This window comes from Hoplias malabaricus, chromosome 1 (assembly GCF_029633855.1).
Source record: "Hoplias malabaricus isolate fHopMal1 chromosome 1, fHopMal1.hap1, whole genome shotgun sequence".
NCBI classification, from domain to species: domain Eukaryota; kingdom Metazoa; phylum Chordata; class Actinopteri; order Characiformes; family Erythrinidae; genus Hoplias; species Hoplias malabaricus.
In genome coordinates this window covers 45,282,625-45,306,598 of record NC_089800.1, presented here as the reverse complement: position 1 = coordinate 45,306,598, position 23,974 = coordinate 45,282,625, and the positions used below count along the sequence as shown (strand labels likewise).

The window sequence follows — 23,974 nt, the reverse complement described above, 5'->3', positions numbered from 1 at the left end:
GCAAAAACAGGCATATAACTTGGTGTTAAATGTGCACTTTGTGCAATGTTGAGGGAAATGTTTGTAAGATGGATAGAATGAAGGACAGCACCACAAATGTATTGTAATTTGTTGTGTCACGATTGCCCTAGGGACGTTTGCTGTTTGTTAAGGAGGCTGGTTCTCTCGGGTACAGAATGTTCCTCAGCCTAGCGGTGCGAGCACAAAGACTTGTAGACTGAGCTAGTGGCATTTTGCCTTCATCACTTAAATATATTTGCCAACTCTGATTTTACTGAAAATTAAAAATCGTCTTTGGGGAAAATTTAGCTGAAATAAATTATTCTTAAATGTACGCGATGACAGACCTGGAGGGAAATTCTAGACCTTCTTCAAGATACCCATTACGTTCATTAAAACTGCCTGTTTTATTTATTTATTTGTTTATTTATTTATTTTCCTGGTACATTATTTTTTTTTTTGAAACAGCAGTATTAAATTGTTGAAATGTTGATAAGCATTGTGTTTGGTAAATCCGGAAGTCACTCTTCCTGCGCATGATATTTTTAGCGATCATAAACGCTTGAGTCCGTGTGCTCTGGTTCATATTCATAAGGGTCCGTCTCCACTAGCTTCTTGGCCCCTAGATACATAGTGCACTACCACAGCTTTGACACGATGAATCTACCATTACTATGTTCTAAATTGTCGATGGGAAATCCCGCACTATAAAAATGAATATTAATATGGTTTACACTGCACTCTTTGTGTGTATAAGCCAATTATTTTGTGCCTTGTGTATGAGAGGATATTTGAGTTTGAGTCATAGTTTGTTGGGGGACTTTTATTTTGATAGGAAACCCTGTCTCTGCTGTTCTTATACGCCTCCTCTCTGCGGATCGAGGTAAACAAGTAGACGGAGCTGGCGGAGATCAGCTGGAGCTAACGGTAAACGGCCGAGGATTACAATCGCTTACACGCGGATTTATAGGACCGAGGAGGTTCACGGGTCAAGATGGACTCTGCGGCTAAAAGGTAGGACTTGAATCACTGCTCGATTTACTAAATGGCCACAATAGTTTAATACGAGTACTGCGGATGATAATCAGTGTATGGAGTTAAACAAGGATACTTAGCTCACTGTGGCTAACAGGCCGCTCGCGGTGCTATATACACCCTCACTGGAAGTGAGCCCTGGACTACAGCAGTGGTGGAACCGTTTATTTACTGTCTGTGTTCAAGAATAAGACCAGGGAGCAGGTTCAAACTGAAGAGTTGGGTTTATGTAATGTTAAGCACATACGACTTTACACTCTGAAATAGGACCATGTAAAAGAAAACAGGTTCTTCTAAAAATAAAAATAAAGCAACAGCGACGACAGGGAAGGCCTGCTTCTTCAACTGAGCACAGTGAAAAAGTGCAGAGAGCGCAGAAAAAGACACACGTGTTACGACCTTTTCAATGAGGACACCGCCTGTCTGGTTGCAGCATTAACCCAATTGATAGATGAACATCTCAAATACTATAGGAAGGGACTTGGGGAATTTTAACTGCTCCAATCTGAAGCTAGATTCTTGTTCCCAACTCTCTGTTAGGTGCAGCATTTGCGTTCTGGCCCAAAAACTACTCTTTAAATATTCCAAACATATTGTGCAGGGTCTCGTCACTTTTAAACATGCTATATAACTGTATAATTTTTCTATATCTACACGAATCAGTTTGTGAGGAGGGATATGCATTACATCTTGCAGTCTGTAGTTTTAATTTATAAGGTGTTGTTTTTAAAGAAGACTGCTTTCATTCATTCAGTGCTCTGTAATACTGCCATTCGCCTGATCATTTGCACGTTTGAAATTGTCATCATTATCATTTATATACATCATTTTACTTTTCTGTGCTAAGAAATTAACAGCTTGCCAAGACTCCCAAAAATACGCATCTGCATAGCAAGCAATAACTTTAATCAGTGTTAATAATTTAAATGTTTTCAAATAGGAAACAAATTGTTCCTCTTTTTTCCCTGTGCCCTGTTATGTTTTTTTTTTAGCTTGAATGCCTAATTTACGCATGTCAAGAAAATAGAGCCAAAAAAGGTTAATCACTCATGTTTTAGCAAGGTGAAGTCATGTTGTGTCTTTGTTTTGGCTCTGTTGTATTTGTGTGGGTGGAGAGATGCGGCCTCTGTATAATCCAGTGGTGAAACGGTGCCAGAGTACATTGTGTTCCTTTAATACACACCGCTGCCGTTTTTTCATGTGTGCAGAACAAGCTGCCGCTGGCTGCAAATACAAACTGAGCTGAACTTTCTCTCTCTCGCTCTTTCTCTCACACACACACGCACACACAATCCAGCTCCTTGGCTTTTGCATAACATGGAGATCAGGTCCAAGAAATGTTCTGCTCAAATGAATGTGTATACAGAGAACAGTGGGCTCATGACCACAGATTAAGTCTTGAGTTAGAGATCATGTCTGTACTCTCTCATAGCAGTGGAGGCTGTTGGACACAATGTTCCTAAACTCTGCTGCCCTATTTGGACTCTTGCCATTCTTGCATTTCCTGAGTGCCTGAATCACTCAAGGCAAAACAATATTACAAGGCCCTTCATTTTTTCACCCATTTGCATAATTTTAGTTTTGCACACATTTATTTGTACTTGGGCATTGAAGTGCTCCCAGTTGTTTTTCTATGTTTGAATAATTTTCTTTCTTATTGTTCATCTTTTGGAGCCTTTCTGCCATTTAACAAAACAAATTTGCTGTTTTATTTTTTATTTGTTTTGTTAATTCAGTTGGGTTTTTTTAACTGAAGTTTAATATTTTAACCTATTTTTTTTCACATGTCTGAATCATGCAGTACTTTAAACTATTTAAATTTTTGGATTCCATCCAGGGTTTGATCCTGCCTTGTGCACAATGATGCTGCATAGGCTCTGGGCACATCACAACCTTTTAAATAGGATAAAGAAAATTATTGAATGAATGATTTTTTTCCTTTAATTTCAATTTTTTGTGTTTTGGTTTTTGGTTTGACTTATTTACATCTTATACCTTTTCATCTATTTGGGTTTTTTTTTCCTCTCCCCCCTCCCCCATTTCCCTAATGCCAGATAAATAAGGCTTGATCTTCTGAAATGTGTGTTAGGCCATATTCTTTTGATATTTAGTGCTAATGTGGGGCTACACTCATTTCATTGTAATGGAGAGGTTATGCATCTCACAATTGTTCTGTAGTAAATTAAATTATTGAATACTGCTTATTTTTTACTAATTTTGTATTATTTTTTTTGTTCCACCCTTCCCTGTGGCTGCCTGCTTTTAGCTTAGTTTTGCTGGGGGCTAGGTCAAAAGGGCTTGATCTACTTTAATTTGAAGTAGGCAGGATCTCCCAGAACAACCTCCTAGAAGTTCTGAACTATTTTACACTGAAAAAAGTTGTAGGTCTACTGGCGGTTAAACATTATTGAAATGTTGAGTTCCGAAGTAATCACTGTATTATTCACTGTGGTTTGTGAAAATACTGACTGACAGAAGCAGTCAGAGGAGTTTTCATAGGTTGTTTTGTCAAGTCGTAGCAAATGAAGCTTCTCATATGTTTTACATTAGTTTTTATGAATGTAATGTTTGATTTTTAAAGTTTTTACTTATTTATTTCTGATTAAAGTTTTACTTAAAACTATTGGCAAGGAATATAGTAATCACGGGATTTTTTTTTTTTGGATCATGGCATTGAATAAAATTTGCTTACGTATGTCATTATCACAAAATGGCCATTCCACACCCAAAATGAAATCTTGCGGGACTTGTTTGTCAGATGAACGTCATTCTTTTTTTCGTTTGTTTTGTTTTGTTAGAAGTTTTTTTATTTTTTTATTTATTTTTTTTTTGCGCCTTTTATTGCATCATCTATCTTGACGTGATGTCTGTTGAATGTTGTTTGGTCTGCGTACATATCTAAACACTTACACTGGATGTGAAATCCACTTACAAAAGACCAAACATTGTAACTAATAAAAATGAGATGTGAAGGTAGAAGTAATCACAAGTACATAATAACATTTGAAGCAGCAGTGGTGTTGCTGTCTTGTGTGGTGATTCATCCTCATCAGCTCAGACAGGCTGGGTTTTTTTAAGTAAAAATCTAAAATAATTATATTTGCATAATATTCCATGTCTATATATGTCATAAGAAATGTGATAGTTGCTTTTGAGTCCTTTTGAACTGTGATGACCTCTGCCCTGCTGGCTTCAAGAATGTTTATTAGGACATGTTTATGAAATATTTATTACTTAAAAATTGCTTTATATTTTTAGTCCATAGTAATTCAACATAGATCCTTTTTATCTAAGTTAGTGTTGTCATATTTTGTGTCTTTGCCTAGGACATTTCTCAAGTCCTGTACTATTTCTCAATTCCACATATGCCCTACTTAAATGTATGAATAGGGCTTTAGGCAGTATTCCCATTCAGACTTGCATTGGTCATGAATTTGCACACCACTTAAAACGTGACACATCTGTTAGCAAACAGACATATGCACACGGCCAGCCTGTTAAAAGTTAGGAATGGCACATCTGTTAAAATATCTTTGTAGAACATGGGAGGATTCTTACGTCAGTCTCTTATATTATGTAATCATAACATAATTCCTTGTTTGGGCAGTAAACACTTGGATGTTCCAAGACTTGGGGCATGTTTAAAGTTGAGCTGGAATTTCAGGACGGATTGTTAAGGTCAGCTTTAGGGTCAGGCTCTGACATCCCAGCAACACAGAGCTCCACCAGAGTGCTTGATGTGTGTGGGGGAGGGGATGTGTCACAAGAAGCTGTTTTGACCTAATTTCTTTGGCAAAACTAAAACTTTTGCAATAAAACTCTAGTGTTATGTCTACATAAACATATGACCTGAACGTGAAAAGAAGTAAAAGTTGTTGTGACTTGTGTTTATGGTGTTTGTGGTATTCCAAACTTTTTTTTTTTTTCTCCCCTTTTCTTTTTTCTCCCCTCCCTTTCTTTGCTAGAGGGAAACTCAGGTTTGGTTTGGTTGAGGGAGGGGTTGGAATGAGTCATGGGACGTAAAAGGCTGTAATTTGCTTAATTTGATGAATGTTCCTTTTTTTTTAAGTTGTTTTGATAAATATTTTAAATACTTTAAACACTATTCTTTTTAAAATGTTTGGGCAGTCTCAGAAATGTTTTGTCCACTGCTATGGCACACAGCTAACAGTAACCAGAAGACAGCAGCCCAGTTGTGTACTACACACTAGTACTGTACAGTGTATATGCTGTGTAATGTCAGGTAATAAAATACATATTTTTTAAGTATAAGCTTCATGTCCGCCTGTTTAACATGAATTGCACAGTCTGGGTGTAGTAGTATTAGTTTTAAATACTGTGAAATGCACTATGTAGGGAGAAGGGCATTATTTGGGACAGACCCAACATTTTCAAGACATGAGAATCTCCTCCCTTCCCCTTTCCTGTTGGACTGCAGGACAATAGATTTTGCCACTACTATACTATGTATCTACACTATAGTTTATTTAATTCTTTGAGTGAAGGAGCATAAATAAAATGCTTCAGCATATGTGAGAATGCAGAGTTTGTCAACTTCAGTTGCAATGTCCTTTGCGGTGAAATATACAACGTAGTATATTTGGATAACTTAGTGCAGAGGGCACCTTTTTATAAAGATTCTTGCACAGACTTGACTTGTTTATATGATTAATTTGGGGATCTTGCTTTGTATCATACATACAGCTCTTTGTTTGTATTCTGTTTCAAAAAAATGACATGTCTTGTGGTTTATCTTGTTCATTTTGTTCCTCTTCCCTCCAGGCCGAGCTCAGACCTGCGAAAAGTTCGCTCACGGGATGCGGCCCGCTGTAGACGGAGTCAGGAGACGGAGGTGTTTTACGAGCTTGCCCACTCGCTGCCACTTGCACGACGTGTCACATCCCACCTGGACAAAGCCGCTATCATGAGGGTGACCCTTAGTTACCTGCGCATGCGCCAACTCCTCCACTCCCGTAAGCTTCTCTCTCTCTCTTTCTTTCCTTTTATTTTTAAATATATATATATATATATATATATATATATATATATATATATATATATATATATAAAATAATAATAGTGTGTGTGTATATATATATATGTGTGTGTGTGTATATATACATACTTTTTTTTTTTTTTTAAAGAACCTGTCCAGATTACTACTTTAAGAGTGGAAGAAATAATCTGCACCTACCATGGATTTAGTGACGATGGTGATCTTTTTATGCTTCTGTCACTTTTTGCAGCAGCAAAAGTGGAGCCAGGAACTGAGGAAGAGGAGGATCCTGTCAATGCCTTCTACCAGCAGGCATTATCTGGCTTCATTCTGGTGATGACTGAAGAAGGAGACATGATCTTTCTCTCTGATAATGTCAGCAAGTACATCGGCATCACACAGGTTAGAAACTCTCCTCAGTGGAATGTTTAATGCGTAGGGCAAAATGTATAGTAATAGAGCTGAAATGAGATCTGTTAGTTATCCCACATATATAAATACATAAAATAAACACAGAGGCAGCATGAGGCCTGCCCTTCAGTGTGTCAAAATGGATCATGTTGCTTTGCGTGCAAAGAGGCTTGGAATATTTCCCAGATTACACTGAGACCACATAGTCAGCTCACTGAGGCAAGGGCACTTTGTCAAAATGTTTGGCTTTTGACCTTTGGCTGTCCAGAAGGATGTATTGGATGAATATAGCTAGCCATCAAAATAACGTGAGGGTGACAGCTAGAGTGACTTGTTATTTATTGCAGCAGATCTATTACACAAGATATGTGGTATAGTGTAATAAGATGTGAAAGCCTATAACATGCTCTACATACAGACCCATCTGAGATAATCTGAACTTTAAGCAGACATCTAAATTTAAGCATGATATCTGTTGCTGGGGGAAGGACTGAAGTATCAATTGTCAGAAGCAGAAAATGAATCAATAACAGGATTTTTATTTTTGGGATAACTGAAATAAGGGAAAGAGGGGAACATGCTAAATACTGAACAAAAATATTGTCACAGGCACCTGGCACATTTTTTGATAAATGTTGGTTTTCAGTATTTTTTCCTGATGGTGAAATTGACATGAAACGAATGAAAGGTTTTCTGACTTTTGCACAGAACTCTACAGTTGACAGTTACAGTCAGATTTAGTTCAGAGACTTTTAAATAATATTGGATACTTCTTTTGACATTACCTAGCTGGAGCTGCTTGGACAGAGTGTATATGACTTTGTGCACCCTTGTGATCAAGAGGAGCTGAGAGACATCCTCACCACTAAATCAGGTAAAAAATAAATAAATAAACAAACAAAAAAAAAAATTGTAAAGTTTTAATGCTTAATACAGTCTCCCAAAAGCCTACTTATTGTTTTCATTCGCTTTTTGCAGAAATAGTTGCATATAATGTTATTTCATCTTAACAGGACTTTGTAAGAAGAAGGCCGAAAGGTTTACTGAGCGCAATTTCTTCCTGCGAATGAAAAGCACACTCACCAGCCGAGGCAGAACAGTGAACATTAAATCTGCCACCTGGAAGGTAGTCATGTGCTGGCTTATGGTACAATATTAACTTTGCCTTGAGATAGCTGTTCCAGAACACTTGATATCTTGATTGCGACAGCATTGTTAAAACTGATTGTGATCAAATGATAACTGACCCAAAAAACAAGGACCACCTATGCTCCAGTAATGTTTCTTACCAAGCTCTTTAATTGTTTTATTGTGGTTTTAGAACTGGCATTGGGCCGGTAGCTTGTTTGTGTCTTTTGATTGGCCAAACACCAGGATTGACTTGAAACGTTTGACGTTTTGTTTCCTTCATTCTCCCAGGTGCTTCACTGTACAGGTCATATGCAGACATTCAGCAATGAGCTGCAAAGTTCGGCCCCTACTGGCAGTTACCTGACTCTGCTATGTGAGCCAATTCCCCACCCGGGCTGTGTAGAGTTTCCACTGGACAGAAGCACCTTCCTTTCCCGCCACAATATGGACTTGAGTTTCACACAGTGTGATGGCCGGTGAGAATATTGTGTTTTCTGACAGTATTATCCGCATAGATTTAGCACATTTGCCACAGTGTTTATGCTTTTTGTGACAAATGGCCAATGGCTCCTTTTTTAAAATGGTATTAGCATTTCCTATAACACTTTGTTCCTGTGATCTGACTTGTTTACCTAGGCTACTTAAAAATGCTGTCATTGATGCGAGGTTTTTTTAATACATAAGTCAACATGCTCAGGAAGCTGCTCATTTAAATCTGGTAGTTGCGGCCACATTCACGTCATTGGCTTTGATCATTTACTGGATTTGTTTTAGTTAATTGATCTTTTAATAATCTACGGCATGTAGAACCTGGGCTTGTTTGTGCAACCATATTTTCTCTCCCTATATAAATATTCCCTGTTATTTTATTATGCATTTTATTAGCTTCTGTTCACGTGAGATCCCTGATAACCATCCCGGAAATGTACCCCTGTTTTTATTAGCTTTTCACCTTTATGTTTAATTACCGTTTTGCTTTAGTGTTATTTTATCAATTTCTTGGTGAAAGTTACCGTGTAAATGTGGCCACAAGGACATATACAGCAGTGTGGACTGTGCTTACACACTCTCGACTGACTGGTTTGGCAGGTCAACTAAGTTTGTCAGTAGGAATGCACTCTGGTCACCTCTTGGCAAGGCTGCCAGAGTGTGCACGCCTGTACTGCACTGTACTCGCACTCTGCACTAAGAATAACATTTGCTGAACCTACGTGCTAGAGCCATGTTGTTCCTCATGGAGCACGCCCACTCTGTGTTATTTTGTTATGGTGAGGCAGCTGACCATTTACCAAATTTACCACTAGTGCTTCATCTGAATGAACACTACCCAGTAAACACAGTAGTAAAAATGTTCTGCGAATAAAAGATGAGTCCATTTTTAAAAAGTACATTTTCACACTATAATAGTTCATCTCAAAAATGGCACGTTTATATGAGGAGAACCCCTTCTCAACATCAATGCAAGTGATTTTAAAAGAGTTTTTTTTTTTTTTTTCCATCCAATGAAAGGTTTTATTCTTTGAGTCACAAAACATTAGTAAAACAGAGACGTGACTTTTGTCATTCAGGTTTTTAACTCATTTAAAAACTATAATTATGTAAACGCTTAATCTGTTTACAAAGGATCTTATATGACAGACCTGTCATACACATGAGATGATTTGTTTGTGGGGGTTTGTGGAGGATTATATGAGACATGTAGAAACTGATATCCATAGTGTGATTAACTGTATTGTCCCTTGCCCTCGTCTCTGCTCAGCATCGCCCTCTGTTGGCTAGAGTGGATATAGACACTGAACAGCTCTTCTCAGACATAATGGTTTATTCCAGTCTTGCTATAAATCGTAATGGAACATATTTGTGTTTGAGATCCCAGAGGTTCAAAGTGGTTTCACATGCTGAATGTTGTTTATAGAACATACCATTTTTAAAAGTCTGTTCTCAAAGCAATATTTTATCAACAACTGTGTGTCCACAGGGTGACTGAACTTGTTGGATACCAGCCGGATGAGTTGATTGGCCGATCAGCCTATGAATTTTTCCATGCTCTGGATTTTGATCATGTGACAAAGAGCCTGCACATTTGTAAGTAAAATTGTTTATGAACTGGCAATTAAAAACTCACTGGGGCCAAACTGCTTCATTTGAGAATCCATGTAGTTTGAAACTAAAGCTTTAGATTTGTGAAAGTTTAGGGTGAATTTTAGAAAATATAATGTCTCATTCTGCTTTACCTACAGTGTTCTCCAAAGGTCAAGTGTGCACCAACCACTACCGCTTTCTTGCTAAGAAAGGAGGATTTGTCTGGACAGAGACCCAGGCTACTGTGCTTTACAACAGCAAGACTTCTCAGCCAGAAGCTGTGGTGTGCCTTAACTTTATCCTCAGGTATGTGTGGCTTCTTATTTGTTGCATTCTCCTATCTTGTGTAAATATACACTGTCTAAATTGGTTGTCGTTTATGATTGTTTTCTTGTAATAAAATGTAAATTTTTAGGTTAAAATTTTGTGTGATGTCTGTGTCGACCACCGGTATAGGATCATATTTTGTGAAAAATAATAGCTGTTGAAACCACAATATTGATCAAGACATCGTTGAACCACTACCTTCTACTCACACATGTGCTTACCTGGATCTTCAAAGGAAGATCTTCTGACTTGATCAAGTACCATAACCTGTAACTGAAGAGGTATGCCAAGCATTGAGTTGAGGTCTGATTTATTTATCGTTTAGTGGAGTGGAGCAGGCGGACACTGTGTTCTCAGTGGAGCAGACACAGAGTGAGGTGAAGCCTAGGAGGCTGATTTTGCCTGTGATGGAGGTGGAGGACTCTGAGGACGAGCTGAGTAGTAGCAGCGGTGCTGAGCTCTTCCACGAGCTGAAGGACAACCCTGAGGATCTGCTACAGCTGGCACCAGCTGCTGGAGATACCATCATACCTCTGACAGGTGACACTCATTAGCACACACTCCTCATGTTACCTCAGAACACTAATCATGCAATAAGATACTCAGAGTATATCTAGAACTGTGATTTCTCCCTGTGATTGAGAACAGATTCTCAATTTTCTTTCTGATAATTAGCCAAGCAGGGCACTGGCATTTCCAACTTGTACTAATAAAAGATCAGGTCACGATCTTGTTGCCAAACAGATCTGTTTATATGTTTGTTGGTTTCAGCATTTTTTAAAATTCTGCTGTATTGGTTTAAATATTTAATAATGATGTGAAATTTTAGGATCATTTGCATCTTTAACATTTGGACTTTCACTTCTTGTCAGTAGTTTTATGCTTTTGGGTGTAACTGCAGAAGTCTTGTGAACCTAAAACTCAGTCATGGTTTATCAGTCACACTTGGGTTATATATGAAAGCCTTGTTCACTTCTTTTTCTTTTCTTTTTTTCTCCTTTTGCAGAACAAATGGAGTTGTCTTTTGGCCCACCATCGAGCCCTAATGGAATGCCTGAATGTCCAAAGGAGCTTTGCACCCCTAAACTCCGCGAGCTTCTCTCACCAATTTTCGACAGTCCTTCTCCTTCCTCGCCTACTTCAGTAAGTTTTGTATAGTTTGGTTGATGCTTGCAGTGGTTTCTTTTAATGAAGCTGCAAATATTTGATGGCTACATGTCCACTCTTCCTTTTTAGAGCTCAGCAGAGGAGATGTCCATGGACACTGGTGACGTGGAGAAGTTCTTTTCCGTCAAACCTGAGGAAAACACAACTCAGAAAGAGCTGACAGAGGTAGCCTTTTTACTGGCTTTAGTGTAAATATCAATCCTGTTATAGCTGTAGACAAAAAAAGCTGAAAGCATATTGCTATGGTTTGGAAGGAACTGGAAGAGATGGATCTGGACATGCTTGCTCCATATATCTCCATGGATGACGACTTCCAGCTAACTTTCTTGCCTCAGTTTCCTGAAGCAGAGGTATCCTCTGCTGAAGTGCAAACATCAAATTCTAGAAAAAGGTAAGGTTTAATAATGTATGATTCCACTGATTTTGAAATTTGGTTTATTACTGAAATACAGATCTGTGGCTAGTTGGGTTGAACTACAGAAACATTTTTCAAGGCATTGACATTGTCTTGTGCCTAAACAGAGGTCTGGAAGAAGACAATGACTTGCCTTCGTTAACAAACATATGGGAGAAAAGGCAGAAGAACGGCTCAATAGAGGATGAGCTACTGCATAGCCATGCCACACTGGTAAGAAAATAACTACATGCTAGAGTAATATTATAGTATAAGCATTAGAGTAGTGTTTATAGACATACTCACTGTCTGATATACACGTGTGTTTTGGGCCAGGCGTCCATGCTGGTTACAGATGCAGAAAATCTCGACCCTCCTCCTCAGAAAAAAAACCATCTCCTGACCGACAGAGACCCGGTGCTGGGAGGAACACAAGCACTGTGTAATACAGAAGGTAAACACTAGAGGGCACTACATGTTATGCTAATGCTATACTAATACAATATGCAAATTAATACTTTCAGTAACATAATTTTAGATTATCATTGGTCTGCACAACATCAGTATATCAAATTGTTACGTTCTTAAAAAAGCCAGTACAGCAATAACAGTTTACGAATGGAGCATAGAAGTGCGACTGTTCTTGATTAAAACTTCATTCTTAAATGCTGTATTTTTTTTAACTGAACACACTTCATTATTTGTTTCCCACAGCTCTGATGAGAGATGCTTTCTTGCCACAAGCTCCTGATTTACGGGCCCAAAAAGCAGGGACTATATCATCACTAACTTGAGGAGCAAGATATGGGTCGTTTTTTTAAACAACAACCACGGTGCTTGGCTTTATGGGTGACCTTATTTGGCTGTCTTTCTACTATGAATTCAGACCATACCATGACTTTTCTGTCTTGACTTGAACACCGGATATTCAAAGTTACATCATCCGTGTATGAAAATTGAACCGGCGAAGTCTGCAGCACAGCTCATTCGATTTATCAAAATACAGTTCAAGAAAACCCAGTTCTCCATTACCAGTGTGTTAAAGCCGCTTTAAAGTTAAGTGACCTGATGGGAGATATCCTTTCTTGTTTCTGGTTTTCTGTTTTAGGATTGAGAAACAGCAGAGTGGTAAGCCAGGGCTAAGTTGATCAGTACGATCCGACCAGACTTTCAGCAGTTTCCTTACAATGATTGTGGGTTCTATTAGGTATTGTGGAGGGAGAAGATTTTTGAAACACCTCCATGTTCATGCAACTTAGACTCCAAGAGCTGGCCGATGCAATATGAAAGCAACTTCCGTCCAAGCAGACGGCCTACTCAAAGACAACACAGACCTCATTCTCACAAGAGATAAAGTGATAAAAGATTGAAAAATCTTGCTCTGGACAACCACTGTCTTCTGCTTTTTCTGTGCGAACTCTTCCATTGCATTGGTGAATGTGGCCAAAGGGTTTCTTACCTGAGTTTCAACTGACCTGGCTTTTCACACTGGTGTGGTTGTATGAGCCTTAGCCTAATAACTCACCACTGTTCTTCATTTTATGAGATGTGAGCATCATTATGTTAAGGAAAGATCAGATTCACTGTGCTTTTGTGACTAAAACATGTTCATGGTTGGTCCACCTGAAATGAAATTGGTGATCTTGGTTAAAGGAATAGTTTAGCACAAAATCAAATTTACATGATAGCCAACTTACCCCAGATGCAGACTAAGACATGTGGTGTGTTGTTTTTTTTTTTTTTTTTTAAGACAAGTTTAAAGCTCTAGCTAGAAGACTAATGTTGTTAACAAACACATAGTCCATAGTCACCCAAAGAGGCTTCTTAAATACGGGCCCACAAACTCTTCTCAACTCATTCAAACCACATCCAGGTCTTAGTTAATGCAAAATAGACAAATCAGTGTGTTTTAGGATGTTGTCTGCCTTATTGTGTAATACAAAAGGAACAAAATTTCAGTGTATAGCTGAAAAATTATGCAGCCATTTTGGATGAACCAGAATACTATTTTTCTTAGGACAATTTAGTATCATTCCACACAAGACAACAAAAGACCCCTGGCCCTCCAGCCTCCAAAAGAAGGTTGTACACTACTGGAAAGTGGGACATTATGCAGATGATATGGTTTCAGTTTTAGCTTCACTATGGAAAGGAGCTCTATCTATGCAGTTGTACAAATGTTTTTTAATACATTTTTACAGATTATGAACCTATTTTTTAAATAAACCTATAAACATTTAATTTGCTTTTAGGATGGATAATTCAGTTTTTGTTAGCAACATTAGCCTTATAGCTACACCTCTATACTAATGAATCAAAATGTATTTTCCAAATGTCTTAGTCTAATGCATCTGGGGTAAATGTATCCTAATCATCTAAATTAGTTGTGTGGGGTTTTTTTTTTTTTTTTTGTTTGGCCAAGCTACTCCGTTCATATTTGAGCCTTATTTTAAATAGCTTTGTAATATTTACTTGTACTTTACTGATCAATGCCATAAATGCAAAACGCAACAAATACTCTCAATTTATCAGTGGCATCTTTTTATAAAACATTTTATATACTTTTGCATATATGTGTAAGTGAATATACAGATTGTCATTTCTCTTATGTTTTCCTTTCTTCTGTCCTTTGAAAGATGAGCTTAAGCGAGCCCTATCTCTTAGCATTTAGAAGCTTGTGTGCTTTGCTGTAGCTGACGTGTTGATATAACCTCATGTGATGAAATCTTTAATTAAAAAAAAAAAAAACTAGCTTTTACGTTTAATTAGTGTGTTGATATGGATCTAATTGATCATCAATTACAGGATCTCACATTTGGAAAATGTTACTTTATGGATTTGTTCTCAATCTTTTGTTTGTCGTGATGGATGTGGTGAGAAGAAAAGAAGATCTTTTTTTTTTTAATCCAACTTGAGGGGCCTTAAATGCTACATTGTTGTACGTTAGACATTGCTAGACTTGCTTGTACCCTTTTCTTGCATTTCTATCTTAAACTTGTATGTCCTGTTTCAGTTTGAAGTTTAACCATGTCTTGTATTGGCTGTGTTAACAGAAATACAATAAAACGGTTTAAATGTATTCACAAAAGCTGGGTCTCTGGAAACCCTTCAAAGGCTTTCTGTGAATTCAGTGCCATTTTTTTACTGAGAATCGTTTGAGATTTGTACCTAAATGAAGAATGGTAAATGCTGTAGTCCAACTACTGAACTGTTCACATCTACACCTACTTTGTCAGAAATGTTCTTCTAGTTGTGTTCTCTAGGGTCTTTGGTTTGCCCAAACAGCTGTATAAACAATTTGGGCCAGTTATTTTATAATTTAGAGAAGAGTACTAAGTTGGACCCTGTGGAAAAAAAAAAAAAAAAAAGCATTCTAAAAGAGTTGCATCCTAAAGGGATTTTAAACAGTAACATTTTCTCCCAAACCAGCAAGTTTCAGTCTCTGATTCATTATGAAAGGAACCCGGAAAAACCACTTCCCACTTGTTCAAACTCTTGGGAAGAAAAAGAGAAACCATTACAATGGACTTATATAAAAACTCTTGCACAATTTAAAAACTACATCTTTAATTACATTCAGTTCAAAAACATTAGCAATTTTTTGATTATAGCAGTTCAGTTTAACAGCAACATCATAGATTGGTTCAGGTTCAGGGGAAAAAAAGAAAAATCTGAAATATCTTTAACAGCCAGTGTGCTTCAAGTTTATACTGCCTTCTTTCTCCTGTTAAACAGCATCAGGGAGCAGATATAAAGGATAAGAGTGGAAAGCAGGAGTTTATATAACCATAAGCTATATATAATCACCTGTTAAATGAAAGTATTCACTGCCTCTGCAAGCCTGAAACAATAAAGAGTGAAGGACTAAAGAGAGATGTAGAGGAGGTATGGTGGAAAGGAAAAGATTCTTGCAGACCTGAAGGGAAGAATCGAGCCAAGCAATCATAAATCAGCACCTAGACTGCTTTTGTCTTGGATTAATATGTGCATTTATGGAGGAAAAAACCCATATTCCAGTCTCAGGTGTAGAATAATGATCCTTTACCATCATTTACAGTCATACAGCAGAAAGTCATAGTCCCCTAATATAATGCCTGATATTATGCAAGTCCGTTAGACCATTATGGTCCAATTTCCTCATGGAGGACAACAATAAACGTCTCTTCTGAAGACATTGACACAATCAACATTGCTGTGCACATCACTTAAAAATATATATAGAACAGCCATCATCATGCAAACACTATTTTGCTAAATAACTTCACTCTCTCAGCTCCAGGATTTTTCAGGATCAAGGAAAAAAATTTTTAAAAATTGATTACTTAAAAATCTTTTGATGCTGAGGGTCAACCTACACTGCTGATAGGCACAAACGATGGGCAATTCTAGTGCAAGGGAACTGACAATCAGTAGGCTGAAGGTGAGCAGACATGTCCATCATTTAGTTGTCTTTTTCCACAGAAAGTGCAATGTGCGAAGCCCTTGCTTCTCCCTCGTTGCCCCCGTCTGCTGCCCTCAGAGGCACTTCTTCATACGGTGGCGGAGGCGCCTCTGAGCCACGACTGGACATGTCTACACGCTGGCTGGACTCTGTCGGGATGAGGGACGATAAGGGGCTGTGTTCCGACGAGGCCAGTAAAAGCTGTGTAGGTCCCCGTAAGGGCGGCAGGCGCTGACCCCAACTGCCATAAACTGCCTCCTCATAAGTGGGCAGAGACACGGGCAAACCATCCACCACCAAGTCTAACTGATCAGAGGACCGTCTGCTGAAAGAGAGGAGAACATGACCTTACTGAGCACAAGGAGCTATGTGATTAATTGTTAGTTATTTTATAAATAAGCAGCCAGTGTGTAAATCATAGCCTCAAAACCATGAAACGGTTAAGTGAGAAATCATTCACAAATGTTCCCAGTTTTACAAAACATGCATGCTCTATAATTAGCCACTTGCTTTAAATAGAACTTTCCAGCTGGGTCTGACAATTAATTACATATTACTACCATAAAAATACAAAAACAATTTTGGAGCCAAAAGCAGCAGTAGCAACCACCTTTCAGTCTTTATTTTATATTTAATACATACTGTGTCAAAAACTACTTACGGAAGTTAAGTTGAGATTGTGAAACTATGTGGTTTCAGAGAAATATGAGCAGATTTAGGCAAACAGTGCGCACAATCCAAACTGACTGAACTACTATAACCTTCCATTAGCCTTGCAGCTCCGGTGCAAGCGTAAAGAAGCAAACTTGTCACGTACTGCAGACCATACCTTTAAAATGTTTAGATAATGCATAGATAACGTACCTTTGGGAATGGCAGGGATACAGGCGGGACTTGATCACCATGCATGCCGTGGTAGTCAGAAGGAAGATGGACACTCCAACAGCAGTCGTAGCCACACTTGGAATGGAATTGGTCACTCTGTCTTCATATTTACCATGCCCTGTTGTGATAAATATTCAGTCTGTTAGCTTTTCATATGTTCAATCAAAATTTTTAAATTAGACTACCCAACTCAAACTACTCAAATCTACAAGAAGAAACCCGAAGCTTACAATAGGGCACCCTGCAAATAAGTGGTATTTCAGGGTGGATATGTTTCATGTTTGGATCTGATGAGGGTAATCCCTCTGGCTTTCAGCAAAAAATGCTGCTGGAATATCACTCTCACTCATGGTGAGAACGGTGCAGTTTATATTTACTGCTGAACAATTTATTCTACAAATAACAAACTTGTCAATAAGAACAGTCACTGCAGGCCATACGCAGACTTGCATTCTAACTGTCATCAAAGCAGGAAGTTAAGTGAAACACTGGAAAAGTCTCTGTGCAACCGGATGATTATACTCTTTGAATTATATGACGCAGTAGTTTTCCGAGGGCTTTAAATGCCTGACAGAACAAGAAATATTGGTTAGTTTGGTGATTTCGCTCACTTCCCGTTGACACTCAGAGTTGGTTTCCTGCCTCTATGTGGCTTAACTTCGAAAGAGGAAGCAAGTAAACCTTGTGTGTGAGAGAGAAGTCTAGTCGCTCACTTTTGCATCTAATACACCACAAGTAGGTCATTCACTTTAACATTTCTGCTTGCACAAGTTATGTCAATTTATTATGATAGGGTTATTTACTCCTATCCTGGTACCATGCATAAGTGATGCCAGCATTCTGAATGGCATCCAACTTTTTGCAAAGAAACTGAGTGCTTTTACCTTGATTAAGCACACATGCAGGCACACTGGGGTTCCAGTGCCCTTTGTGGCACCTGGAGCGGTGGACTCGACCTGGCAGGATGTAGCCTGTCTCACAGAAAAAGTAGATGTAGCTCTTTTGAGGGAAGCCCCTGCATGGTGTGGGCTTGCAGTAGAAACCACCATGCTCTGGGATAATTGGGTGAGAACAGTTCTGACCTGAATGTGCCAGGAAAATTAAAAGCAAGAAACAGAATTAAATGTCAGACTAATGTTTACCTTATGTAATGTAAGCCTTCTGATAAATTAGACAAGGTAGTCACAGTCATTCAATTTTAGCTGAAAACAAGACCTGTGCTACGTCTCAATTACTGCATTTTCTGCTTCCTCTCATTCATGTTTTCATTTTAGGACAATGAACCTACCCCATAGACGTAAACACTTTACAGAGGAAGATAACATCTAAATATAATCAAGTTTAAATCCATCAGGTAATAACTGCAACAAACATCTTTACATCTACATATAGGAGGCTCATAATTATATGAAAAATACATTTAGAAATTACGATCAGAAGCTATGTGTTGTTCATGTCAAAGGTGGTTTTATTAGCCTTATCTCTGGTGCTACTTTAGTTTTTAAATGACAAACAAGGGGCCAAACCTGTGGTGATGTCTGGCAGGGTGGTCAGAAAGAAGACCCCATAGCTGAGGGCTGCATGCAAACATGTCCACAGTGACAGCTGTGGTGCAGACATCAAAAAATCTCGTCCTGGTGGTAAAACAAACATTCTTTTAAACACAGGATACTGAAATAACATATACACACACAAAACAATGTGTAACGGCTGTGTGGGTGTGACGTTAAAATAGCACAAAAAATCACATTATTTGCACTTAAAAGTGTCTGTTCACAAGTAACTTATTTTAACCATCTGTTAAAAATGCCAAAAGAAAACAAAAAAGATAGCATCATTTTTGCAATAGTCTGAGTAAGGGCTTGAGATCTATGAACCACCCTTGTTTAGTGTTACCGAAAAAGGAAGGGCTCTTAGTACAGCTGCAGTTTCAACAGCTGGTTACCACCACACCCAAAACCTGACCATGGGAGAAAGTGAACCTGATAAGCTGGCTGAGCATGGCTCACCCGTGAAGAAAAAAAGAGGTCATTAAAGAGCTTGGTTTGACAGCATGTACTCTGCAGTCAAAGCCTAGTGCTGAAATGACTTGTTCCTACACCACAATTTCCTGCACAGACTTCTTAAAGTAATACAGAAAGGTGAACAAAATATAAACAAGGCAGGTTGGCTTTCATTATGCCATGCTAAATGCCAAGATGCAATCATCTATGTAGTCTTCAGGGAATGTCCCTTCTTAGGTTGTTTGGCATTCTCACAGGCTGCTGAAGAGCATGCCAGACCACCGTGTGGGTGTCTGGCATCTGCACCTTCCAACATAGTATAAAAATGAATAAGCATAGCAAGCATCAAAAGCTTTGTGGCCAATATCTGTTGGTAAATAAAGAACTTGGCCTTAGACTAAAGGTACAAACTGCTAGATGTAAAACTGCAGGTACTGACCAGATGATTCAAACGACTATGTTTATACACTTAAGTATATAGAGCTTTAGTAAGACAATGGCTCGGTATAGAACAAATTCCACTTAAAGGCCCACTGGAAAGATTACATTTTTCTTTGCCTGGTTAAATAGTTCTTCTCTATAAAGTAGAGCCTAATGTTTATAGTTCTTTACAGAACCTTCTTAAGTCAGTCTATATAGCACCAAAAACAAATCCACTATTTTTAAAAATCAAAATAAAAAAAAACTCTTTGAGCACTATATAATACTCTGTATTTGGTTTAAGTTGACTAAATTGGTCAGTAATTTGACAAAGCATGATTTACACCAAAGAGAGTACAATTATACCTGCTTAACTGGATTTGGCAGTGCATGATTATACATACATACACACACATGTTGTGCAGTATTAAGATTTTTTAAAAAATCGCCCAACTCTCTCTGACCATCAGCTACCTTGACAAAAATATTTTATTGCTGTTATTTTTAATAATAATAGTGTTAAATGAGTAAGCAATAACACCACTGAGCATGATGAGGCACTAAATTGAGTGACATGTGGGGTGGCTGACATACATTTTTGCTTGGCTGTGTTGACAAATTAAACGTGCATTCTAATTTATTCAAATGTAAAATTTCAGAAACAAAAAAATAACGATATTAAAAGCACAGCCTGACCCTGCTCTTTGTTCTCTCCTGAGTATAATGAGTAAACGTGTAGTAGGACACTTCATCAGTTTATAATTAAAGGCAACATGGGACAGCGAGGGACGGTATCAAAAGTTAAAAAATGACAGAAATAAATCATTACAGAAAAACGCAGAAAAACATTAGAAATAACGAAAACACGAACGTATATTAACGCAATTTCTACATAGTTTACAAACGATACAAATAACGAAGCAGTCATTAGTTCTTTATGCGAATTTGAAGTTCCACCTTAAATGGTGCAGTAGCCATAAGCTCCAGAACGCAGCGGCTGCTTCATTTAAGGTGGAATTTAAATCGAATGGTGTATTGATAACAGCAAAATAACGAAAATGTATACGCCTGAAGATGACAAAGTATTACAAATTAAACACTTTTGTAAAAACAAAAGTGCAAATCTGTGCTGCGCGCTGCTCTGGGCATTTCCAGAGGGATCCAGGCTCTGTCATCAGCTTAAAAGCATTTTGATGATGAGGCCACTTCTCTGTTGAGTTCGGTGAACGGTTTAGACTAACGGACAGCGGCGCTTACCTGAAGCCGTAGCGGTGGAGGGTAAACGATGGTGAAGCTGCAGTTTGTCCCGCAGACCTTAGTTCATGTTCTTTCAGAAGGGTCTCTCTCTCTCTCTCTCTCTCTCTCTCTCTCTCTCTTTCGCTCTCTCTAGACCCTGCCGCTCCGAGACACCTCTCTAAATGACAGAGAGCTCATTCAACAAGTGCAGCCCCTCAGAGGCGCCGATGACTCACCGCTCAGCGGCACGACCAGACAGCGATACTGATTGGCTGCTGCGGCTAGACGGTCACAATCAGCGTCGCTCTTGATTGGCGGATGCAGTGCGCGATCTTAGCGAGTGCTGCCACTGATTGGCTGCTGTGCCACGCTCACCAACACCGTCATCTTCTGGAAATTCATTTTACTGTGTGGAAAGAAGTGGTTCTGAGGAGGAAGGATTGTGAAACACCACAGATCATTGATAATGACGATGAATGCTCTTCTTCTGTAGCAGCTAAGCTCAAACTATAAGAACAAATGTAAAGGTTATGTAATTCTACAATATAGTGTCAACACGTACCGGCTGTTTATTTCTAATCAGCAAAAATAAATAAATAAATAAAATGCCGTATCTTTACGTTGCCAGCTACCGTTATGTAACGTTACCTACAGGTTATAATAATGTTATAATAAAACGTTTATGGTCAAGCAACGTCTTAATAAACAATGTAAGCCATCATAATAAACTGCAGCATTCAGAGGATGTTTAAAATATGTTGTCAAGGCGACAGGGTTGATGTGTCGTGAGAAAAATTATCAACAAACTTTGGGAAAGTGGATGTGATTGTGAGCGTAGAGAGAAAACAAAAGAGAGAACAAAACATTTCTAAGTGAGTTATTTTAATCACATTCTCCTATTTAGAGCTGAACATCACAGCAGTATCGCCTCTCCGACTAATCGCCCAGCTGTAATTACTGTGGTGGTGTACAGTTTGCACCTGTGAATAAAGCGCTGTTTGATCGTTATTGTTAATGTTGGGGCTGAGGTAGCGGTCCTGTATCTGACAGAGAATATATCAGTAATTTACAGTTAACCGCAGTGATGGCGAAATGTTGAAAAGAATGTTGAAAGAAAGCTCGGGGCCGGAAGTGCTATAAATACACACCGTACCCAAATGCTGTAATGGCACAGACGACCACAGACGGTTCCTTCCGGTGTGGAAATGGCGCTTCTGTGAACTGTTCATCTCCCACAGTTTCGCTGATCCAGCTCAGATAAGACCTGACCACACAGACATATATGGCCAAGCAATTCTGGACCACTGTACTGCATTTCCTTAAAGTCATACAAACACTGAGAGAGTTTCCTTTCCCCAAAATATATGGGTTATTCATAAAAACAACAAATGTAACATTTTTAACAGGGCATTATTTGGAGTAAATTTCACATTTATCCAAAATGTATACTGAATAGCTTCATTCTTATTCACACCTCAAATCAAGGACTGTTCTGAAATAATTGATATTGGGGCTGTAATTTTTCAAGTTCAATGTAGGCCCTATTTGAGAAACCACAATGGTCAACATTTTGGACATAGTTTGCACATGGATTGTTAACAGTGGGGCAGACAAAAAAGTCTTTATAATGAAGTGCAATTGGCATAATATTATTCATTCATTCATTATCTGTAAGTGCTTATCCAGTTCAGGGTCGAGGTGGGTCCAGAGCCTACCTGGAATCATTGGGCACAATGCGGGAATACACCCTGGAGGGGGCGCCAGTCCTTCACAGGGCAACACACACACATTCACACCTACAGACATTTTTGAGTCACCAATCCACCTACCAAAGTGTGTCTTTGGACTGTGGGAGGAAACCGGAGCACTCGGAGGAAACCCACACGGGACTCGAACCCACAACTTCCAGGTCCCTGGAGCTGTGTGACTGCGACACTACCTGCTGCGCCGGCATAATATTAGCAGCAGTGGCAGATACTGGTCTTTCAAGGAGGGGAAGCTCAATTTCGGCCTACATTATAAAATGTGTCTGTTTATTTATACATAAATTTTACCCTCCGTTCCTTTTAAAGAAAATGATCTGTGACCCTGTCGTACCAACAAGGCGTCTTTTCCAGGGACTTGACTAGTGTCCTCTCAATGCCCAGCAGAGCTAGGCTGCTTAAACGGCCTTGGCCCATGTGAAGTGTGTCCGCCTGTGAGTGCATTGTGACGGTGGAGGGGCTCAGCAGCACCCGCTGGACAGAAACTGGGATAGAAGTCAGTCTCCAAACACAAGCAGCTACTAAAAAACCCACCAGAAATAGAAGCTCGATTTGTCGCTAGTCGTTTTTAACAAAGAAAATGCCGCTAAGAGGATTAAGACGGTTCAACTCAGAACAGAATGAAAATGTAATGCTCCCACGGATCTTTACACCAAAGTATCGCTGATTCGCTCATTTCGCTGTGAATCAAAAAGGGATTCAGCCTCAGACAGATCCTCCAATCATCATGCAGAAGCTGAGCGTCCGGGCCAGCCGAGGCCAGCCCACTGCCCCATAGACCCCCAGAGACGCTGAGCGTCTGATGGGCGGGACAAAGCCCAGCATTTATCCAATGACTCGTCTCGTTTCGCTGCACTTCGCTGCTTCGCTATTGAACTCTGTGGACGCTCAGCATCCCCACTGTTTAAAGTACCGTGAAGCTGCGGGAAAGCCGTGTCTTTACCAGTGATAAGAAGCTGATTCTGAACAAAAGTTGAGCGCATTGTAGTGCATATTTATTTAATGACATGTACACACAACAGTATATATTTGATAATTTATTTTTTGACATTTTAGGGGAAGCTGAGCTTCTCTGGCAGTCTTAGAGCAATCGCCTCTGATTAGCAGTTATGTAAAACTTGTATATGAAATGGAAACCCTGCCCACAATACAACCTGCACAACTCAAAATACGATTAGCACACCCAATACTACATTTTAAAAATAAAGGATTAATTCCTCAGACTATGACATTTTTGAAAAATAAGCTTAAAAAAGACAGTTGTAGCTATTAATTTTTTTTTGTGATACCACAAAGAACCATCGATTTAAAATTTTCAGCCTACAACAATTTAGCCCAACTCCTTTCAAAATTAACATAGAATTAAATTCAGATTTAAGTAAATGAGCAGTGAAAAGATGTTCCCTTGAGTGATATATCTAATCATCTAAATTCAGTACCCGACTTAATTAATGCTAATATGGTTGAATGCAATGACATCAGGTTTCCTCCGGGTGTTCCGGTTTCCTCCCACAGTCCAAAAACACACGTTGGTAGGTGGATGGGCAACTCAAAAGTGTGAGTGTGTGACTGAATGTGTGTGTGTTGCCCTGTGAAGGACTGGCGCCCCCTCCAGGGTGAATTCCCGCCTTGCGCCCAATGTTTCCAGGTAGGCTCGGAACCCACTGCGACCCTGAACTGGAT

General features: G+C 38.9%; 2 protein-coding genes across 3 annotated transcripts; one reads left to right on the top strand and one right to left on the bottom strand.

Moving 5' to 3' along the window:
• Positions 1-890: 890 nt before the first annotated feature.
• On the top strand, positions 891-13,336 carry hif1al (hypoxia inducible factor 1 subunit alpha, like). Its single transcript, XM_066664193.1, has 15 exons — positions 891-1,014; positions 5,818-6,008; positions 6,282-6,433; positions 7,232-7,316; positions 7,456-7,568; positions 7,862-8,049; positions 9,552-9,658; positions 9,814-9,961; positions 10,308-10,522; positions 10,989-11,125; positions 11,219-11,314; positions 11,404-11,540; positions 11,672-11,777; positions 11,880-11,997; positions 12,258-13,336. Exons 1-15 carry the CDS (start codon positions 995-997, stop codon positions 12,335-12,337), a joined length of 1,893 nt encoding a protein of 630 aa, XP_066520290.1. The 5' UTR covers positions 891-994; the 3' UTR covers positions 12,338-13,336.
• Positions 13,337-15,121: 1,785 nt separating this feature from the next.
• On the bottom strand, positions 15,122-20,727 carry zgc:152863 (uncharacterized protein LOC562658 homolog). Of its 2 annotated transcripts, none has more exons than XM_066664170.1 (5): positions 20,550-20,727; positions 18,396-18,503; positions 17,754-17,951; positions 16,849-16,987; positions 15,122-16,309 (listed from the first exon to the last, which is right to left on the bottom strand). In XM_066664170.1, the coding sequence occupies exons 2-5, from the start codon at positions 18,487-18,489 to the stop codon at positions 15,985-15,987; spliced, it is 756 nt and encodes a 251-aa protein (XP_066520267.1). In that variant the 5' UTR covers positions 18,490-18,503; positions 20,550-20,727; the 3' UTR covers positions 15,122-15,984. The 2 variants fall into 2 exon arrangements, with proteins under 2 accessions (XP_066520267.1, XP_066520276.1); XM_066664179.1 differs by having other exon boundaries at positions 15,122-16,306; positions 20,550-20,725.
• Positions 20,728-23,974: the final 3,247 nt, after the last annotated feature.